We start from the raw sequence: 17607 nt of genomic DNA, 5'->3' as shown, positions 1-17607 counted from the left end.
TACGTGCCAGACAATTCTAGAACATTTCTTGAGTAGGGAAATCTATAGTAATCAATTCCAAAGACCATGAATAAGTTTTTAAATGTTAAACATTTGATATACTTACTTTGTTGTCTTTCTTTCCAGCAATTATTTCGAATATTAGTCACATAATCTTCTTCCACACTCTTTTCTACTTTTTGTAGTAACATTCCTTTATATTCATTTTTAAAGTCCTTGTTGACATAATAAACGACACCCAAGTTTTCTGTCTGCATTTTAATCGTTTGCCCTGATCCACTGTAAAAGAAATGTTTGATCAAAATTCTTTTAATTAAAATGTACATTCTGATCTGCTACTACAAATCAAGCTAACAACAATGAAAATAATTAAAAAGTTAACACTGGTTATCAAATATTTACACTTTCAAATTACTTAAAACCATCATTCACGTCATAAAAAAGTAATCGTATCCTAATATATTGTGTTCCTACACATTCCCTCAAATTTTAGTTAATAAAAGTCTTATTTGGAAGAAATAAATTATTTATTTTTAGATCAATCTTTTTCTTTAAAAAAAAATCACTGACAATATGATTTACCAAACCTTTATGTTCACTGTATTAAAATTTTTTAGAATGGATGCTGTATTAAATTGGCTGTATGTCTTGACCTCTTATATATGAAGTATATTGTGGAAAAATAGTTCATATAACAAAAAAGTAATATTTGCTTTTATTTAATCAATATGTTATAAACAGAAAAGTGAAGTCATTTCCCCTTTAATGACACAAATCTACATAAGATCAATCACAGTTCTATTTTTGTCTTTAAAGTATTTTTGTCTTAAGCTTTTTGTCTTTGATGTCAACACATTACCTATTAGATTAAATTGCTACCAAGTTCGAATATAGCACTTGCATCTTTATCCACAACAGAACAGAAATGTAAACTAACATAATACAATTTATTGCTTGAGTAACTACCTGTAAAATTAGAGATTTTTAAATCAGGTACACATGTAGTAATAGAAGATTTGACACTTAAAAGTTTAAAAGAACACAAGGCCCTTTAAAGGAAGCCAGGTGAGCAACAACAATTCTTTTTTTGTAAAACTCCATTTAGCTACTTACGATCTGGGATATAAGGAATAAGGAGGATTAGAGACCATCAGCTGGCTTAATAATGACACGAGGATCAATACAATAATGGGCATCAGCTGGATAAATACAGAAAAACCTCCCTATAAAAAAATCGAAGAATAACAAATTATAACATAACTGTAGTTGTCAAGAATCCAACAGTTTTCAAACATTTTTAGGCAGAAAGGACATTTGAGATCATACGGTTCAGTGCTTTCAAATCTGCCTGATCATACCGACTTCCTGAGGTGATTCTTAAAAATACAGCTTTACCTAGAGATCCTGATGCTGACTTGGAAAACACTGATAATAACCTGATCTCATTTTAAACGTGAGCAAATTCTCTGTCTCCCTCTTTTTCTCATATACAGAGACTCTATCAATATGCAGCAGTCACAAACCTATTTTTACCTGGGATTTGAGGGTGGAACACGGACACTGAGGAGAGCGGCAGAGCTGGGGCTGACTTTGTACTTTCTATTCTAGTGCTCTTCCCATTTACCTTTCTACTTTATGTAATTTAACCGCCATATGCAATTGGGTCTAACTGCATTAGAACAAGGAAAGTTACTTCTAATTTAAGTTTTTCATTGATTCTAAATTCTTTACAACCAACATTAAGAATCTGCCTTCAAAACCTGCACACTGCAGTTTTCTCTTCCTTAGAATCACAGAATATAAAATGTGAAGGTGTCACATTGCCCACCCACCCTCACCCCGATGTGTACCCCTGCCGCCCCCCGCCCCCCTAAGGGATCATCTAGTCTCTACCAAACACCTCTGGTAAAAGAAAACTCATTACTTCCTTCTAAACAACTTGCCCTATTTTCAGACAACTCTAATTGCTTTTCCTGAGCTGAAATTTGCCATTTTCTAATTTCTAATCATATCATAAACATACATCTCCTCTTTCTTCTTCTCTTTCATGTCCACTATGTCGATGCTGATGTTGATGGCTATAACCAGCTCGTCCATTTGAAAATGAATGGACACTACCTAGAAAATTAAAAGCAAGGTTAAATTAGGGAGAAAAATTATATATTCTTTATATATATATTTGTCTTTTGAGGGCCGCACCAGAGGTATATGGAGATTCCCAGGCTAGGGGTCTAACCGGAGCTGTTGCTGCCGGCCTACGCCAGAGCCACAGCAACACCAGATGCGAGCCTCGTCTGTGATCTACACCACAGCTCACGGCAATGCCAGATCCTTAACCCACTGAGCGAAGCCATAGATTGAACCCGCAACCTCATGGTTCCTAGTCAGATTCACATCTGCTGAGCCATGACAGGAACTCCTTCTTTTATATTTTTATTTAATTTTTCAAATAACTAAAACAATGCATGTTTGAGAAATGAATGCTTACTGCCCTCTCCTCTTGGGAGTGAATGATTGACAAAACTGGAAATGACTCTTTGTTTCCCTTAAAAGAGAGGTTCTTGATGAAAACTGAGTAAGAGTCCCTCTCAAATACTACATACATAAGAGTTGTGGTTGGCTAGTTTTACAAACCTTGGACCATTATTAATCTGAAACTGTTTTCTGCATTTATCAGTGAATCACAAATACCTCTAGAAATCAAAAGGTAGTGCTCTAATTCATTTTTAATGTTAAAAAAAAACAGCTGTATAATATACTAAGGTATGGGGTGGACTACAATTTTCAAACATTTTCTTGTTGATGGAAATAGTTTTCAAAAAAGGTGACCAGCCAAAAACAGCTATTGCTGATAGAGTAAACTATGTTTGCAAATCAACTATCTAAAAAATTCCCTATTACCTGAAAGATTTCTAATTGTTCCTAGCATATTTTCAGTCAAAATTATTAGTCTGAATACTTTTTCTGTGAGAGGTAACTATGTATCCTAATATGTCAAAACACAGGCTATATTTTTGTCACTAATTTGTATTTATACATTCTCTTTCTTTCAAAAAGAGATCTTATCAATGACCATAATCTTTCTTAATAATATTCAGAAAGGGCTACCAGGCCAAACTACTGCTATGTTTATAAAAACTCTAATTTTGAATGGGATATTTAACTTAGCACCTTTCGTAACAGCTGTAAACAAGAATGCAGCTATATTTTGAACCACCTTAAAGGAGCTACTTTTAAAGAAAATCAACTTCCCCACAAAAAACTCACAATAAATATAAGTAAAATTCAATACCAACATGCTGTTACTGTAAAATCTATTCATTTAGTAGTACTTCTATAGTATTTTATTTTGATAGCCTAGTTCACATAATTATTTCTATCTTAATGTAATTTTTAAAAACCCACTTACTTTATACATAACCTACAAATCAGACATTTTAATATTTCAGTGGAAAGTACCCCTACATACATCCGTATTGGCAAATCTATAATGTTACTAATGAAATATCTACAAAGATCTTCAGAGAACCAATGACAAACAGTCATCCAAGGTGCAAGTTACTTTCTATAATGGTAACAGCACGTAACTAAGACACTGGCACTGGGCCTCCTACTTACATATCCCTTCTTCCACTTTATGTAAAATAAGAACATCTTTTTAAAATTAAAATATCTTCTAGGAAAAAGGCAGACTTACTGTAAAGGTAACAAGTCTAACATTTTTCTTCTGTCTTCATGAAAAACCATCACAGGATCATGATAAGAAACGTCAGGGAGAAGGTACATAAATCTCTAAACAGCCTAACTGGATACGAGGATCTCTAGCATCATAAAATACAGTACTTATAATACCTGAAGGAAATCCACCACCAAAGAATATATTAAACAAGTCTTCTGGAGTTATATCAGCTTCACAACCTCTGTGGAAATTAAATCTGCCATTGTTCTGGTGATTACATGCTTGATCTTCATTGCCTGTGAGGTCATACTGTTTCCGTTTTTCTGGATTGCTTAAAACAGCATAAGCGTTTCCAATCTCTGAAAAAGCAATGAGTAAAAGTTGGGAAGCAAAGTCTTTATGTTGCAAAAGACTGCCCCACATAAAAGCTACCTGTCAAATAAAAACAAAATACTATTTGAGGTTAATCAAGGAGATAACAAGAACAATTTTTTAAAGGTATTATACATACCTTGCAATTTTGCTTATTATTATCTCCCAATACATTTTTTCACACTAGATAGGCAAGTCTCCCTACTGCCTTGAACATAAAGGAATGTCCATCTTGCACTACTGTGCTCCATCCCCTAATCCTGCTTCTTCCTTTCTGTGTATCCTGATTTAGTCATTCATCAGTGCCCTTCAAACCAATAATAATGGCAGTAGCTACCAACTGCCAGGCTCTAAACCCAGTATGTGATTACACTATCCATTATTATCCCTACTTCACAGATGAACCCCCGAGCTGAAAAAGGTTAGGACTTCTTCAAAGTTAATTTATTCTAGCACAGTAAGTAAACTCTATGCAACATACACCACAAACCTTTTTGCACACTCCAGCCCAGCCTGAGCTATTCTTCATTCTATTTCTGAACAATTTATTTCTCTTAAAACTATAAACTCCTTAAAACATAGATGGACCAGATCTATGTTTTCATTGCAATATCCCCAAGGTCTAGCATAAAGTCTGAATTTGTTTTTGAATGAATCCATATGGACTCTAGTATTCCTATCTCACTCTGCTACTTTCATAATATTTTTGTTTGTTTGTTTTGCTTTTTAGGGCCAAATCTGAAGCCTATGGAGGTTCCCAGGCTAGGGGTCAAATCAGAGCTACAGCTGCTGGCCTATGCCACAGCCATAGCAATGCAGGATCCAAGAGGTGTTTGCAACCTACACCACAGCTCACGGCAACGCCAGATCCTTAACCCATTGAGCAAGGCCAGGGGTCGAACCCACAACCTCATGGTTCCTAGTCAGATTTGTTTCCATGGCACCACAGTGGGAACTCCTCATAATGTTTTTAAATAAATAATTCTATTTCCTATCTCATACTTCCATGTCCAAAAGCACACAATAATCACCAAAACATTTTCTTGAGGTAATTCACAACTGTAATGCTTTGATCTAAAAGCAGGAATTATGCTATTCTCATTCTGACACTTCTAATAAATTAATCATTTCATAAGTACAGCTTGCTTCTTAACCTAGATCTTAAGCCTCTTGCGATACGGGATTATTTTAAAAATACTTTTTGGATCCCATGTGGTGGCTGCCATAGGTACTGTGCAAGCAAATAGACGCTCGTTAGGTAGTTGTTTTTGGATGATTATATATCACACTAAAATTAATTATATATAGTTACTCTTGAACTTTTCTTCTGGATTCAGAGATAGCTTTCAGTGGTCTGTGAATCCTATAGTATAAAAAATTAGGTGGATGGTTCATTTATCTGAGGAGATGGTCCAAATTTTTCTTCAGATTTTCAAATAGATCTATGACTCAGAAATATAGCAATCATGTATAATGTTGCTCCAATAGGGAAGCATAATCAGAAATCCAAACAATGTACTTACAAACACCACCAAGGTATTAACCCATACCTAAAAAAGAAGCACATCTATCAATATCTACCAAAGTTGTACTTCCAGTAATAATATCAGTTTTGAGACTTCACCTCTATACACCAAAAGGACTATTTCAAGTTAATAATGCTATTACTTTTAAACTATTAATATATTGGCAACCCAATTCATTTTTAAGCCTTGCTATTCAAAAAAAAATAACTTTTAGGAGTTCCCTTGTGGCACACCAAGTTAAGGATCTGGCATTGTCACTGCAGCAGCTTGGGTCACTGCTATGGCATGATTTCAACTCCTGGCCCAGGAACTTCTACATGCCGTGGGTGTGGCCAAAAGAAAAAAAGAAGTAACAAAATAACTTCTAAACACTGTAATACTTTAGAAGATACTTGTGAAATACTGTCATAATTCATAATTATATTATAAGACAATTTTAGTCATTATTTTATTTTATTTTTAGGGCCACACCCACAGCACATGGAAGTTTCCAGGCTAGGGGTCAAAGTGGTGCTGCAGCTGCTGGCCTATGCCACAGCCATGCCAGATCCGAGCAGCACCTGTGACCTACACCGCAGCTCATGGCAACACCAGATCCTTAACCCACTGAGTGAGGCCTGGGATCAAACCCACACCCTCACAGATACTAGTCAGGTTCTTAACTCCAAGATTAACTTTAGATTCACACGAAGTTGTAAGAAATAATATAAAGCAATCTCTTCTACCTGTTACCTAATTTTCCCTTATGGTAACATCTTACAAAATTATAGCATGATATCGCAGATAAGATACTGACACTGAAACAATCAGGATATGGAACATCTCCATCAACATCTCATGTTGCTCTTCTATAACCACATCTATTTCCTTCCCTCCCTCCTCTCCTTAACCCCCTACAACCATGAACCACTCTATTCTCTATTGCTATAATTTTGGCATTCAAGAATGCTATACAAATAGAATAATACATTACATAAATGGAATGAAACCTCCCAGACTGGCTTTTTTCAATCAGCATAATTCTTTGGAGATTGAGCCAGGCTGTTATATGAGCCATTCATTCCCTTTTTTTCCACTTTGAACTTTTATTTCCAATAACTTCCTTTCCGTTTCCTTTTTAATCCAAGTTGAGGGTAGAGCTCATTAATTAACATTTCTCCCCACCTCAAACAATCTTGGTTTTTGTCCCCATTAATTCATGGATATCATTCTTGCTGGCAAAGCCAATGTCTAGCCAAATCTCATGAGAATTTACCAGTTTTTTCCTTCTTTTTGACCTCAGCAGAATTTGACTCCTTCTACTGTGATCTCCATTTCCCCAACAATCTTTCACTTTTGCCACAGTTTTTGGTTCCCAGAGGGCAGAAGAGATGGAGTTTAGTGTACTGGATATTTATTAGGTAGTGACCTCAATAAGAACATCTTTGGAAATATGAGGAAGAAATACATGCAGACAGGAAGCTGGGCTGCCCCTCAGCCTTACAGCAAGAGTCAGCCAACCACATAGGCTGCCAATGAACTAACACAGGCCTTCATAGTGGTGCAAAATCGAACCCAAGTATCCAGTCCTATATATTCCCTACCTCTCTTAATCACTGTGTGTCATCCACTCTGGGGAGAACCCTGAGGTTCTCTGTAGCTGAGTCACTCTCTCCCTGCACGTGCTGACAATTAAAGTCCTCCAGGGACCCGACAGTCCCTGTCACCTCTTGCAGATGGCAGAAACGCAGCCAGTATATGAGGGTCGACAATACTGGGAGCTAAATGTCTGTATTAAGAGGTGCTTCTGTGCCAGGTATGGATCAGGACTCTGCCTTCGTAACATGTACTCACAGACTGTCAGCCGGCTCTCCTCACTCCTGAAAGCTGGTGGGTGTCTTGTGGGGGTCCTGGTCTGAGGTCCCTCGTTGCCCATAAGCCTCTCTTTCCACAGTTGGCAATGGGGTTAAGTCCCAAGGCCTTTTACTGGATTGGATTTCGTTTTCTTCCTGCTACAAGGATTTGCCCCTGTAGAACGTATTTCCCTGTTAAATCTAGAAATCTCACTGCTGCTACTCCATGAGAACTGATGTTGAAGCGTGCCACTCACTCAGGAAAACCTGTCTTCTCATCTTCCATTACTCCAGGTTTATTATTAATATAGGAGTATCTTTCCCTCACCCTGATCATCATCATCACTATTGCTGTTAATCTTTCCATTATGAGCTTGACTACTATATATTATAGTTGTTGATACGCAACACTGAAGAGAGACTCTCTTTAGGGAAGTATTTCCTGCTGTACCATATGATATTTTTTCTTGTGAGGAACACCCTGTAATAGTCCAAACTGGCCTCCAGAAGCAGGACTAAACCTTGATACTTCAAGGGACGAAACGTAAGTAGTAGGGTCATAGATAAGTAAAAAGTACAGCATAGGGAACACATCCAAAATTTTACAATCACTCTAATATGGGGTATAATCCACAAAAACACTGAACAACCAAATTGTACACCCAAAGCCAACATAATAATGCAAGTCAACTATACTTCAATTTAAAAAAATCAATAAAAAATAAAAGTAGTAGTTCCTGGTATGGCACATTGGGTTAATCCAACTGTAACAGCTCAGGGCAATGTGGAGGTGCCTGGTCCAGTGGGTTAAAGGATCCAGCATTGCCCCAGCTGTGGCACAGCTCATAGCTACGGGTTGGATTCAATTTCATGTCCGGGAACTTTCATATGCTGCAGGTGTGGCCATAAAATTAAAAAAAAAGGGGGGGGGATAAAAGCAGGGTTTTTTTGAGGAATTTCTTTTGTTTTGTTTCGGTCTTATTGCCATATCTTGGGCCGCTCTCATGGCATATGGAGGTTCCCAGGCTAAGGGGTGAATGGGAGCTGTAGCCGCTGGCCTACGCCAGAGCAACAGCAACACGGGATCCGAGCCGTGTCTGCAATCTACACCACAGCTCAGGGCAACACCGGATCCTTAACCCACTGAGCGAGGCCAGGGATTGAACCTGCAACCTCATGGTTCCTAGTCAGATTCGTCAACCACTGAGCCAGGACGGGAACTCCAGGAATGTTTTTAAAAGCAGCATATGCACTAAAAATTACAGATGGCAGTGTGAAAATATTGATACAGTACTCATTATGGATGGTGTGCTGGTCTCCCATGAGCCTCAGCAGGAATGCCACATTGTTTGCATAAAACACATAAAGAACTTTTATAAACTGAATTGTATTCCCCTCCCCCAAATTCCTTTGTGGAATTCCTAACATTTTAATACACCATCCACTCATTGCTTTTTATTGCTGAGTAGTTTCCCATGTCATGGATGTACCACTGTTTCACTAACCACCTGAGTGAACAACATCTGGGTGGTTTCTAGTTTTTGGTACTAAAAATAAAACTGTTACGTACATTCACGTATAGGTTTATACATAAATAGAAACTTTCATTTCTGGGATAAATTCTTAGAAATGCATTTGCTGCATTGTCTGTCAGTTGAATACTTAGTTTTGTGCGAAACTACCAAGCTGTTTTATAAAGTGACTGTGTCATTTCATATCCCAACAACATGTATAAAGGATCGAGCTTCTCTGCATCTATATTTGGTGCTGTTACTATTTTCTAATTTAACCACTTGATAGGTATTTAGTGAGATCTCATTTTGGTTTTACTTTGTATTATCTCCAACGGCTAATAAATGACATTAAAAGTCTTTTCATAAGCTTATTTGCCATGCGTTTATAATCTTTAGTGGGATGTATCTTCACATCTCTTACTTAATTTCTAATTGGGCTGTCTTTGTTAATTTTGGGTTTGGGGAGTACTTTGTATATTCTAGATACTAGTCCTTTGTCAGCTATGTGCTTGCAAATATCTTCTCCTATTCTGCTGCTTTTCTTTTCCTCCACTTCATAGTGTCTTTGCAGAGCAAACAAATAATATTTTGATGAAGTCCAACTTATCTTTTTTTGATAAACTGTCCAGTACTAAGTCTAAGAAATCATTGCATAACCCAAGATCCTAAGGATTTACTCCCATCATTTTTTGCTAAAAAAGTTTTACATTTACATTCAAGATTCATTTTTGAATTCATTCTTATATAAAGCATGAGATTTTTCTCAAGGTTAATTTCTTTTTGGTCGTTTTGCCTACAATGTCCAATTGCTCCAAAACCATTTGCTAAAAAGGCTATCTTTCCTCCACTGTTTTTGAATCTCTGTCATACTTGTATGGGTTCCCTATGCTGTTCCATTCATCTATGCGTCTATCCCTCTGCTAATACCACTTGATTATGACAACGGTAGCTACAGAGTAAGTCTTCAAATTAGGTATGCTGTTATTCCTACTCTGTTCTTTTAATAAATCATTTTTTATTGATTCAGGTTTTTTGTCTTTCCATATGAATTTTAGAATAAACATCCTTTTATCTCCAACATAGTCTTGCTAGGATTTTGACGGGAGTCATATGAGGTATACCAACTTGTGGGAGTTTTGATGTCTTTACTACTATGCTTGTTATATCTTCCGATCCATGAACATGACATATCATTTCATTTATTTAGATCCTCTGATTTCTCTCAATAGTATTGTATAGCTTTTAGCATATAAATCTTAAAAAAGTTTTGTTAAATCTACACCTACGTATTTCTCGTATGTGTGATTATAAATAGCAATGTATTTTTAATTGTAGTGTCTACATGTTCAATACTAGTATGTAGAAACATACTAAATATTTATAAATACAGAAACTGATTTTCGTACATTTAGCTTTTATTCCAAAATCTAGCAGGATTCACTTATTAATTCTAGGAATTTTCTTTTTTTTTGGTACATTCCTTGGGGATTTTATACATAATCATGTTATTTGCAGACAGGGACAATTTCATCACCTCTTCCTTTCCAATCTGTGTGCCTTATTTCCTTCCCTACCTTAATGGACTAGAACTTTCAACACTATGTTGAGTAAGAGTGGTGAAAAGGGACATTCTTGCTTTGTTTCCAATCTTAGGGGGAAAGCATTCCGTTTTTTCCATTAAGTATAGTGTTAACTATAAGTTTTCTATAGTCACTCTTTCATCAATGTGAGGCAATTCCCTTCTATTCCTTTTTTTCTGTCAGTGTTTTATTTCCTGTCAGTTTTTATCATGAATGAGTGGTGAAAACTTTCAAATACTTTTACCGCACTGATTGATACAATGAGATCTTTTTTTTTTTTTTTTTTTTTTTTTGTCTTTTCTAGGGCCGCACTTGCGGCACATGGAGGTTCCCAGGCTAGGGGTCTAATTGGAGCTGTAGCTGCGGGCCTACACCACAGCTCACAGCAATGCTGGATCCTTAACCCACTGAGCAAGGCCAGGGATCGAACCCGCAACCTCATGGTTCCTAGTCGGATTTGTTAACCACTGAGCCACGATGGGAACTCCGAGATCTTTCTTCTTTAGCCTATTAAAATAGTGGATCACACTGACTGATATTCCAATAGTGAACCAACTTTGTCTTGCATCCTTGGAATAAACTCTACTTGGGCAGGATGTATAATTATTTTTAAAGACTGCTTCATTACGATATTTTGTTAAGGATATTTGGGTTTATTCCATGAAGGATACTAATCTGTAGTTTTCTCTTTTTTGTAGTCTTTGACTGATTTTGATAGCAGGGTAATAATTATTTTGTGAAATGGATTGGGATATATTCCTTTCATTGTATTTTCAGGAAGAGACTTGGTAGAACTGGTTTTACCTCTTCTTTTAAAGTTTTATAGAGTTCTCCATTACAATATCTGAGCCTGGAGATTTCTTCTGGGGCGTCTCTTAATTACAGTTATGGGGCAGTTATAGGGCTGTTTACATCAACTACTTCAGAGTTCCAACCATCTGTATTTTTCAAAAAATAAGTCGACCTCATCTAAGTTGTAAGTTTATGTGTGTAGTGCTGTTCGTAGTAGTCTCTTATCCTTTGATGTTTGCAGGGTTTGTATCCTTGCTGCTGATACTACTTTTGATGATAATAATTTCTGTCTTCTTTTTTCCCCGTCAGTCTGTTAGCTTTATTGACCTTTTCAAAGAACTAGTTTTATTTCGTCAATCTTCATTATTATTTTTCTGTTTTCAATTTTATTGATTCCCACTCTCACCTTTATTTCCTTCTTCTTGTTTTAGGTTTATTTTGTTCTTCTTTTTCTAGATTTAAGAAGTGGAAGCACAGATGACTAAAGCTGTTCCTCTTGCCTAATACATGCACTTGGTGTATACTTTCCTCTCAGCACTAATGTTAGCTGGTTACTTCAAGTTTTGTTGAACTTTTATTTAGTTTAATGTATTTTTTTTAATTCTCTTGAGATTCCTTTTACCCATAGATTATTTAGAAGTGTCTTGTCCAGTGTCCAAGTGATTAAACATTTTCTAATTATCTGTTATTGACTCTATTTGATTTCACTATGGTCAAAGAACACATTCTATACAACTTGTTTTTTAAATTTTAAGATAATAGTCTAACTCAGAATATGTTCTGAGCATATGAAAAAAACCTTATAATCTGATGTTGTTGGGTAGAGTGTTCTAAAAATGTTGATTAGGTCTTGGTTAAAAATGGTGTTTAATTTTTTATATTCTTGCTGATTTTCTGTCTAGTTATTCTATCAAGTGTTGAGAGAAGATTCCAACTCTAATTGTGAATTTGCCTATTTCTCCCTCCTGTTGTATGAGTTTTTGATTTGCATATTTTGCATCTGTTTTTTGGTGCATACAAATCTGTACTGTTATGTCCGCTTGAAGAACCGATCCTCTCATCATAATATAATGTCTTTCTCTGGTAGTTTTTTTAGTCTAAATTCCACTTTATCTAATATTAATATAGCCACTGTCACTTTCTTTTAATTAATGTTTATATGCATATTTTTTCATTTCATTACTTTCAGTCTGTCAATAGTGTTATAAATGAAGTGAGTTTTTTATAGACAATATATAATAAAGTTATATTTTTTAATTCACTCTGCCAATCTCTTTTAATTCATATATTTATTTATTTTTAACTTTTATTGAAGAACAGCTGATTTACAATGTTTTAATAACTTAAATTCTGTATTTAGATCATTTACATTTATATGAAACTACTGATTAAACTAGAGCTTATGTCTGCCATTTTGTTATTTTCTCTTCTGTTTCCTTTTTCCTGACTGACAGTAAGTTTACCTGAACATTTTTTTAAGAATTCCATTTTGATTTATCTAGTGTTTTCTGAGTCTATCTCTTTGCACAGGTTTTTTAGAAGTTGTTCCAGATATTACATTACGCATAAATAACTTATCACAGCTGATTGGTGTCATCACTTTGCTAGTTCAAGTGTAGTGCAAAATCCTTATTTTTTTTCCTTTACCCTTTCCCATTTATAATATAATTGCCTTATTTATTTTCTCTATATACATTTAATCATATCAGACAATGTTAAAATGTTTGCTTCAAATGTCAAACATAATTTAGAAATTTAAGAGCAGCAAAGTATATTATATTTACCTACATTTTTGCTTACCATGCTCTTTCTTCCTTCTTGACATTTTCAGATTTCTTCTTTTATTGTTTTCTTTTGTTTAAAGAATTTCCTTTAGCTATTCTTTTAGGGTATGTCTGCTAATGACAAATTCTATTATTTTTCCTTCACCTTAAAATATCTTGATTTCCCCTTTATTCTTGACAAATATACTTGCTGGGTATAGAATTCTGGGTTGATAGCTTCTTTTCCTTCAGTACTGAAAAATGTGCCATTTCCTCCTGGCCTGAATGATTTCTTATGTGAAATTCATTATCATTTGAATTGCTTTTCCCCTATAAATAATATGTCATTTCTCTTTTGTGGCTCTCAAGGTTTTTTCTTTGTACTCAGTTTTCAGAAATTTGACTAAGATGTTTCTTGGTGTGGATTTCATTTGGTTTATCTCTTTGGGTTCATTCAGCTTCTTGAGTTATATCTTTTGCCAAGTATGTGAAGTTTCCAATTTTTATTTTTTGAATACTTTTTCAGCTATGCCCTCTTTCTCCTCTTCTTCCAGGACTCTTGTTCTAAGAATGTTAGATCTTTTGTTCTAGTCTCACTTGTGCTTGAGATTATGCTTTTTTTTTTTTTTTTAAGTCTATTTTCTCCATTGTTCAGATTGGATAAGTTGGATAAGGTATATTTTTCTATTTTCCAGTTCACTGAGTCTTTTTTTTTTCCTCATTCTGTTATTTCTTCCATTCATTGTTAGTTTTATTTTGGTTTTGCATTTTTTTTGGTATTTTTAGGGCTGCACCTGTGGCATATGTCCCAGTCTAGGGGTTGAATTGTAGCAGTAGCTGCCAGCCTACACCACAGCCACAGCAATGCGGGATCTGCGCCACGTCTGCAACCTATACCACAGCTCATGGCAAGGTGGGATCCTTAAGCCACTGAGCAAGGCCAGGGTGGGCTTAAGGATCCGGCATTGCCATAAGTTCTGGTGTAGGTTGCAGACGCAGCTAGGATCCTGCATTGCTATGGCTGTGGCATAGGCCAGCAGCTGTAGCACTGATTCAATCCCTAGCCTGGGAACTAAAAAAAGTTAGGGGTACTGCTATTATGTCAAATGTTCTGTGTGAGACTTGTGTACCCTTTATAAATTAGTAAGAGAATATCTCATGTTTTCTCATTTCATTTCTCTACAATAACTAGCTCTAGGGTAGAATGGACTTCTTTTTTCTTAGAGATTAAGAATTTTGAACTACCAGACCTAACAAAGGCAATAGCATCTGATCCATTATTATCTATTAAGCAAACACATAAAGAGCTAATCCATGCCTCTTGTTATTATATTCATGTATATATTAACAGGCACATGTACTATTCAAATACTCTCCAAAATAGCTGGACGTCTTTGATGATAACATAGATAATGTTTTGAAGATATCCACATCAGAAAGAAAGAAAGAGATCCATTTCATTCAAATAATTTAAGGTATGTTTATATATAACATGCAAATTATAATTTTTTACTCTCTGGATGTAAAACATATAAATATTCTCAGTTTGAGAAATTCACAAACCTAACTAAAGAACAAATAGCCACATGAACTTTAGTCTATCATCTTTGATAGTAATCTTTTATTTTTAGAGCTTTACAAAACACACTAATGAAAATATCTCCTCTAACTTTTCTTTATTCTTGGAGAAAATAAAAAACAAATGGTTTCCATCTTCTGTAAGAAAGTGTTTTGGCAATTACAGAGCAATAAATCTATACTCACCTAATACACAAACAAAAAAAGCTATAGTCTCTGCTTAGAATAAACAGCTTGGCATCCCAAACACAGAAGTTAAGATTAACTGGTTAAAAATAAAGTAAGATGATTCAGGAAGTAATGAAAAGATCCTGTGTGCTAAATGAATGAAAATTTCCATTTCTATGTGATGACACTAGCAGTAATACTTTCTAATTAACTGTCTTTGCTCACCAAACATCTGTAGCTTACAATCTGGGTTTTCTATATGGTTTCAACTCAATAAAAAATAGGTTCATTAACCATATCCCTATCATGATCCTCTTTGGCATTAATAAATTAGCATTCTGATTTACAAATAACCTCCTATGCATTGAATAACGTGAGACTTTCCTCTAGAGATGAATCACTGCTCAGTATGTTGATAAATATTAAGTTTCTAGCTTTGCAAAGCAGAGTATTAGACTCTGAAATGTACCACACCTAAGTACAACCACCTTTGTAAAACTCCTCTGCATGTCTATGTGGGGTGACATTTATGCTCACTTCTTTAAAATGCAACACAGGCTGTAAAAATATTGGTAGATCCAATTACTATTATTTCAACGCCAATAATGCTAACATGACTTCAATACAGAACAGGAGAAAGCAGTTTAATGTTCTTAACATTAATGAAGAACTAATACTGAAATCATCTAGCGGATCATAAGTATGCAAATAACTCACTGATAAAATGTTTTTAAACATTTTAAAAACACGCAAATATTTTTAAAGTAAACGATTTTAATTTATAATGTGAATTTTTTTTTTTTTTAACTTTGGCGGAATATGTTCTAAAGGTTGTGTTTTCGAGTAGAGAAGCTTTTCCTGTACTTTCAACATGCCCCCTTTAAGGAAACAAGAGAAGGTCTAACTGTCACAGTGATATTTTACTTTCATCAGCGCTCCTCTGGAAGCTGCTTTTATTGCAATGTATTGATAATCCCCAAATGTATTTTGCTTGGCAACTTCCTTTAAGAAATAAAACTGCTTTAGAAATCATTTTAACAGTATTTCTATGAAAGACCAATTGAGTCATCTATCTTTGAGGAATATTTTAAAAATGAGTATCTCCCTCCTGTTATTCTAAGACCCCAGCATTTCACTGTAAACATTATACACTGGCTCTATGAATGCCAAATTCATAAGAACAAACAGCCACAAATTAAACATTTTCCTATGAATCAGAAGTTAACTATTATGAAAAATTTTATGTAATAAATATGAAATTATAAATCAGTTCTTTGACACTTTTTTACTAAGTTAGCAAAAAACTGAAATAGTAAGAAAGAAAATAAAGAAAAATTAATAGTTGCCAAAAGGAAAGAAACATTCTTGAAAAAAAATCACATTAGTTAGAACTACATATAAAAAATACAAAAGTTGGCCAGAGTTAACAAAAATAAAGGAACACTGGTCAGGAGAGTGATTCCAAATAATTTTCCAATTCTAGCCAGTCTCCAATATCTTAAAAACCCTCAAAAAGTTTATTTTGTTTTTAGTTCCTTTAGAAACAGCTGGTAGTAGGCTAGAAGCTCATGTATAGTCATCACACTACTTGTGTGTGGTAAACTAGAAAGCATGCTTGGGTATCTAGAAAAGTTACTCCAAATTTGTCAAAACTGGCGTGGTGCTTTTGTGAAGCCAAACAGCTTGTGTTTGGGTCTTGGTTTAACAAAATACTGAAGCTTTGAGTAATTCTGAGGACTCCTGTTAATGCTGGCTTTTAAATGCACATCTAAAGGTAGAATTTAATATTCTGAAACATTGTAGATTCAAAAAAGAGCTTAGAAAATTGTTTTAAAAGGTTTACTTTACTTTTAAAAGCATCTGTTGCTCCAGGTGCGTGGTTTTTGTCTGGATGAAATTTCAAAGCAAGCTTTCTATAAGCTTTTTTCAAATCTTCATCACCAGCATCTTTGGTAACTCCAAGCACTTCATAGTAATTTTTACATTTGTTTATGCTGTGAACAAGAGAATATGTCACATTATAATGTAAGTTTCAAGGAAGAACTTTGAGTAATACCTCTTAATTTTTTATTAGAATAGTATAAAGAACTGCCTGTGTATTGTTTTCTCAGCATCAAATGATAGTTATCCATTAAGGGCTATTGCTTTGCTCTCTTTCTCAACCACAGACTACTCTTCCAACCTCTTCCAGTCTAAGAAGAGTTGGCTATGAGAATGTCCTTGGTGCAACTTATCACAACTACAGAGAGGTAAAGCAAGGCTCATAACAATTGTTGATGAAGGACAGAGCACACTCTATAACTAAAATGAGAGGGTAAGAACAATTTTATAGTATCTTAAGTGCAAAAAGAAATTCCAAAACTCCTCACAAGTATGCCACAGCTAGGGATTAATAAGTACTGCATTCGAAGAGTCTTGTTACTGCACAATGCAAAACTAACTAAATGTCAAAGCAACTGTTTAGTGCAAGTAAAACAATTACAGTACCCTTTGGCTGAAATGTCAAGGCAAGTTAAATCAGCTAGGTAACGCTAAAGAGAATTCATTCATATTACTCTCTGTGAAAGATAAAATGTCATAATAAAATACATCATGGGACTCAAAAATATTAGTTACACTTGAGTTTCATTATGATGAACATACTCTTAAAGATCACTTACGTAGTTTATAACCCTAAGTACGTAACATTTAAGCCCAGTCTTTGAAGTATGTTAGGGAAAGAAAGACTCTGAATGGAGCAGGGGACATCAGTCCTTCTGGATTCGAACATTCTCCCATGACCTAGTAATTTTCCTTTCACTAA

At 35.1% G+C, this 17607-nt stretch overlaps 1 protein-coding gene across 3 annotated transcripts in view; it reads right to left on the bottom strand.

The window, feature by feature from the left end:
• Window positions 1-17607, bottom strand: part of DNAJB14 (DnaJ heat shock protein family (Hsp40) member B14) — a 56124-nt gene that overhangs the window by 8198 nt on the left and 30319 nt on the right. For 2 of the 3 annotated variants that reach the window (XM_021101721.1, XM_021101724.1), the window contains 5 exons: window positions 16653-16798; window positions 3853-4038; window positions 2024-2118; window positions 1114-1223; window positions 107-279 (listed from right to left, as the gene is read on the bottom strand). In XM_021101721.1, the coding sequence (XP_020957380.1) occupies window positions 107-279; window positions 1114-1223; window positions 2024-2118; window positions 3853-4038; window positions 16653-16798 (710 nt within the window). Of the gene's footprint in view, window positions 1-102; window positions 280-1113; window positions 1224-2023; window positions 2119-3852; window positions 4039-16652; window positions 16799-17607 lie in introns of all 3 variants that reach the window. The other variant, XM_021101722.1, reaches the window with a different exon arrangement.

Source organism: Sus scrofa, chromosome 8 (assembly GCF_000003025.6).
Source record: "Sus scrofa isolate TJ Tabasco breed Duroc chromosome 8, Sscrofa11.1, whole genome shotgun sequence".
NCBI classification, from domain to species: domain Eukaryota; kingdom Metazoa; phylum Chordata; class Mammalia; order Artiodactyla; family Suidae; genus Sus; species Sus scrofa.
Note: the sequence above shows the minus strand (reverse complement) of the source record. Positions and strands in the feature narration are given on the sequence as shown.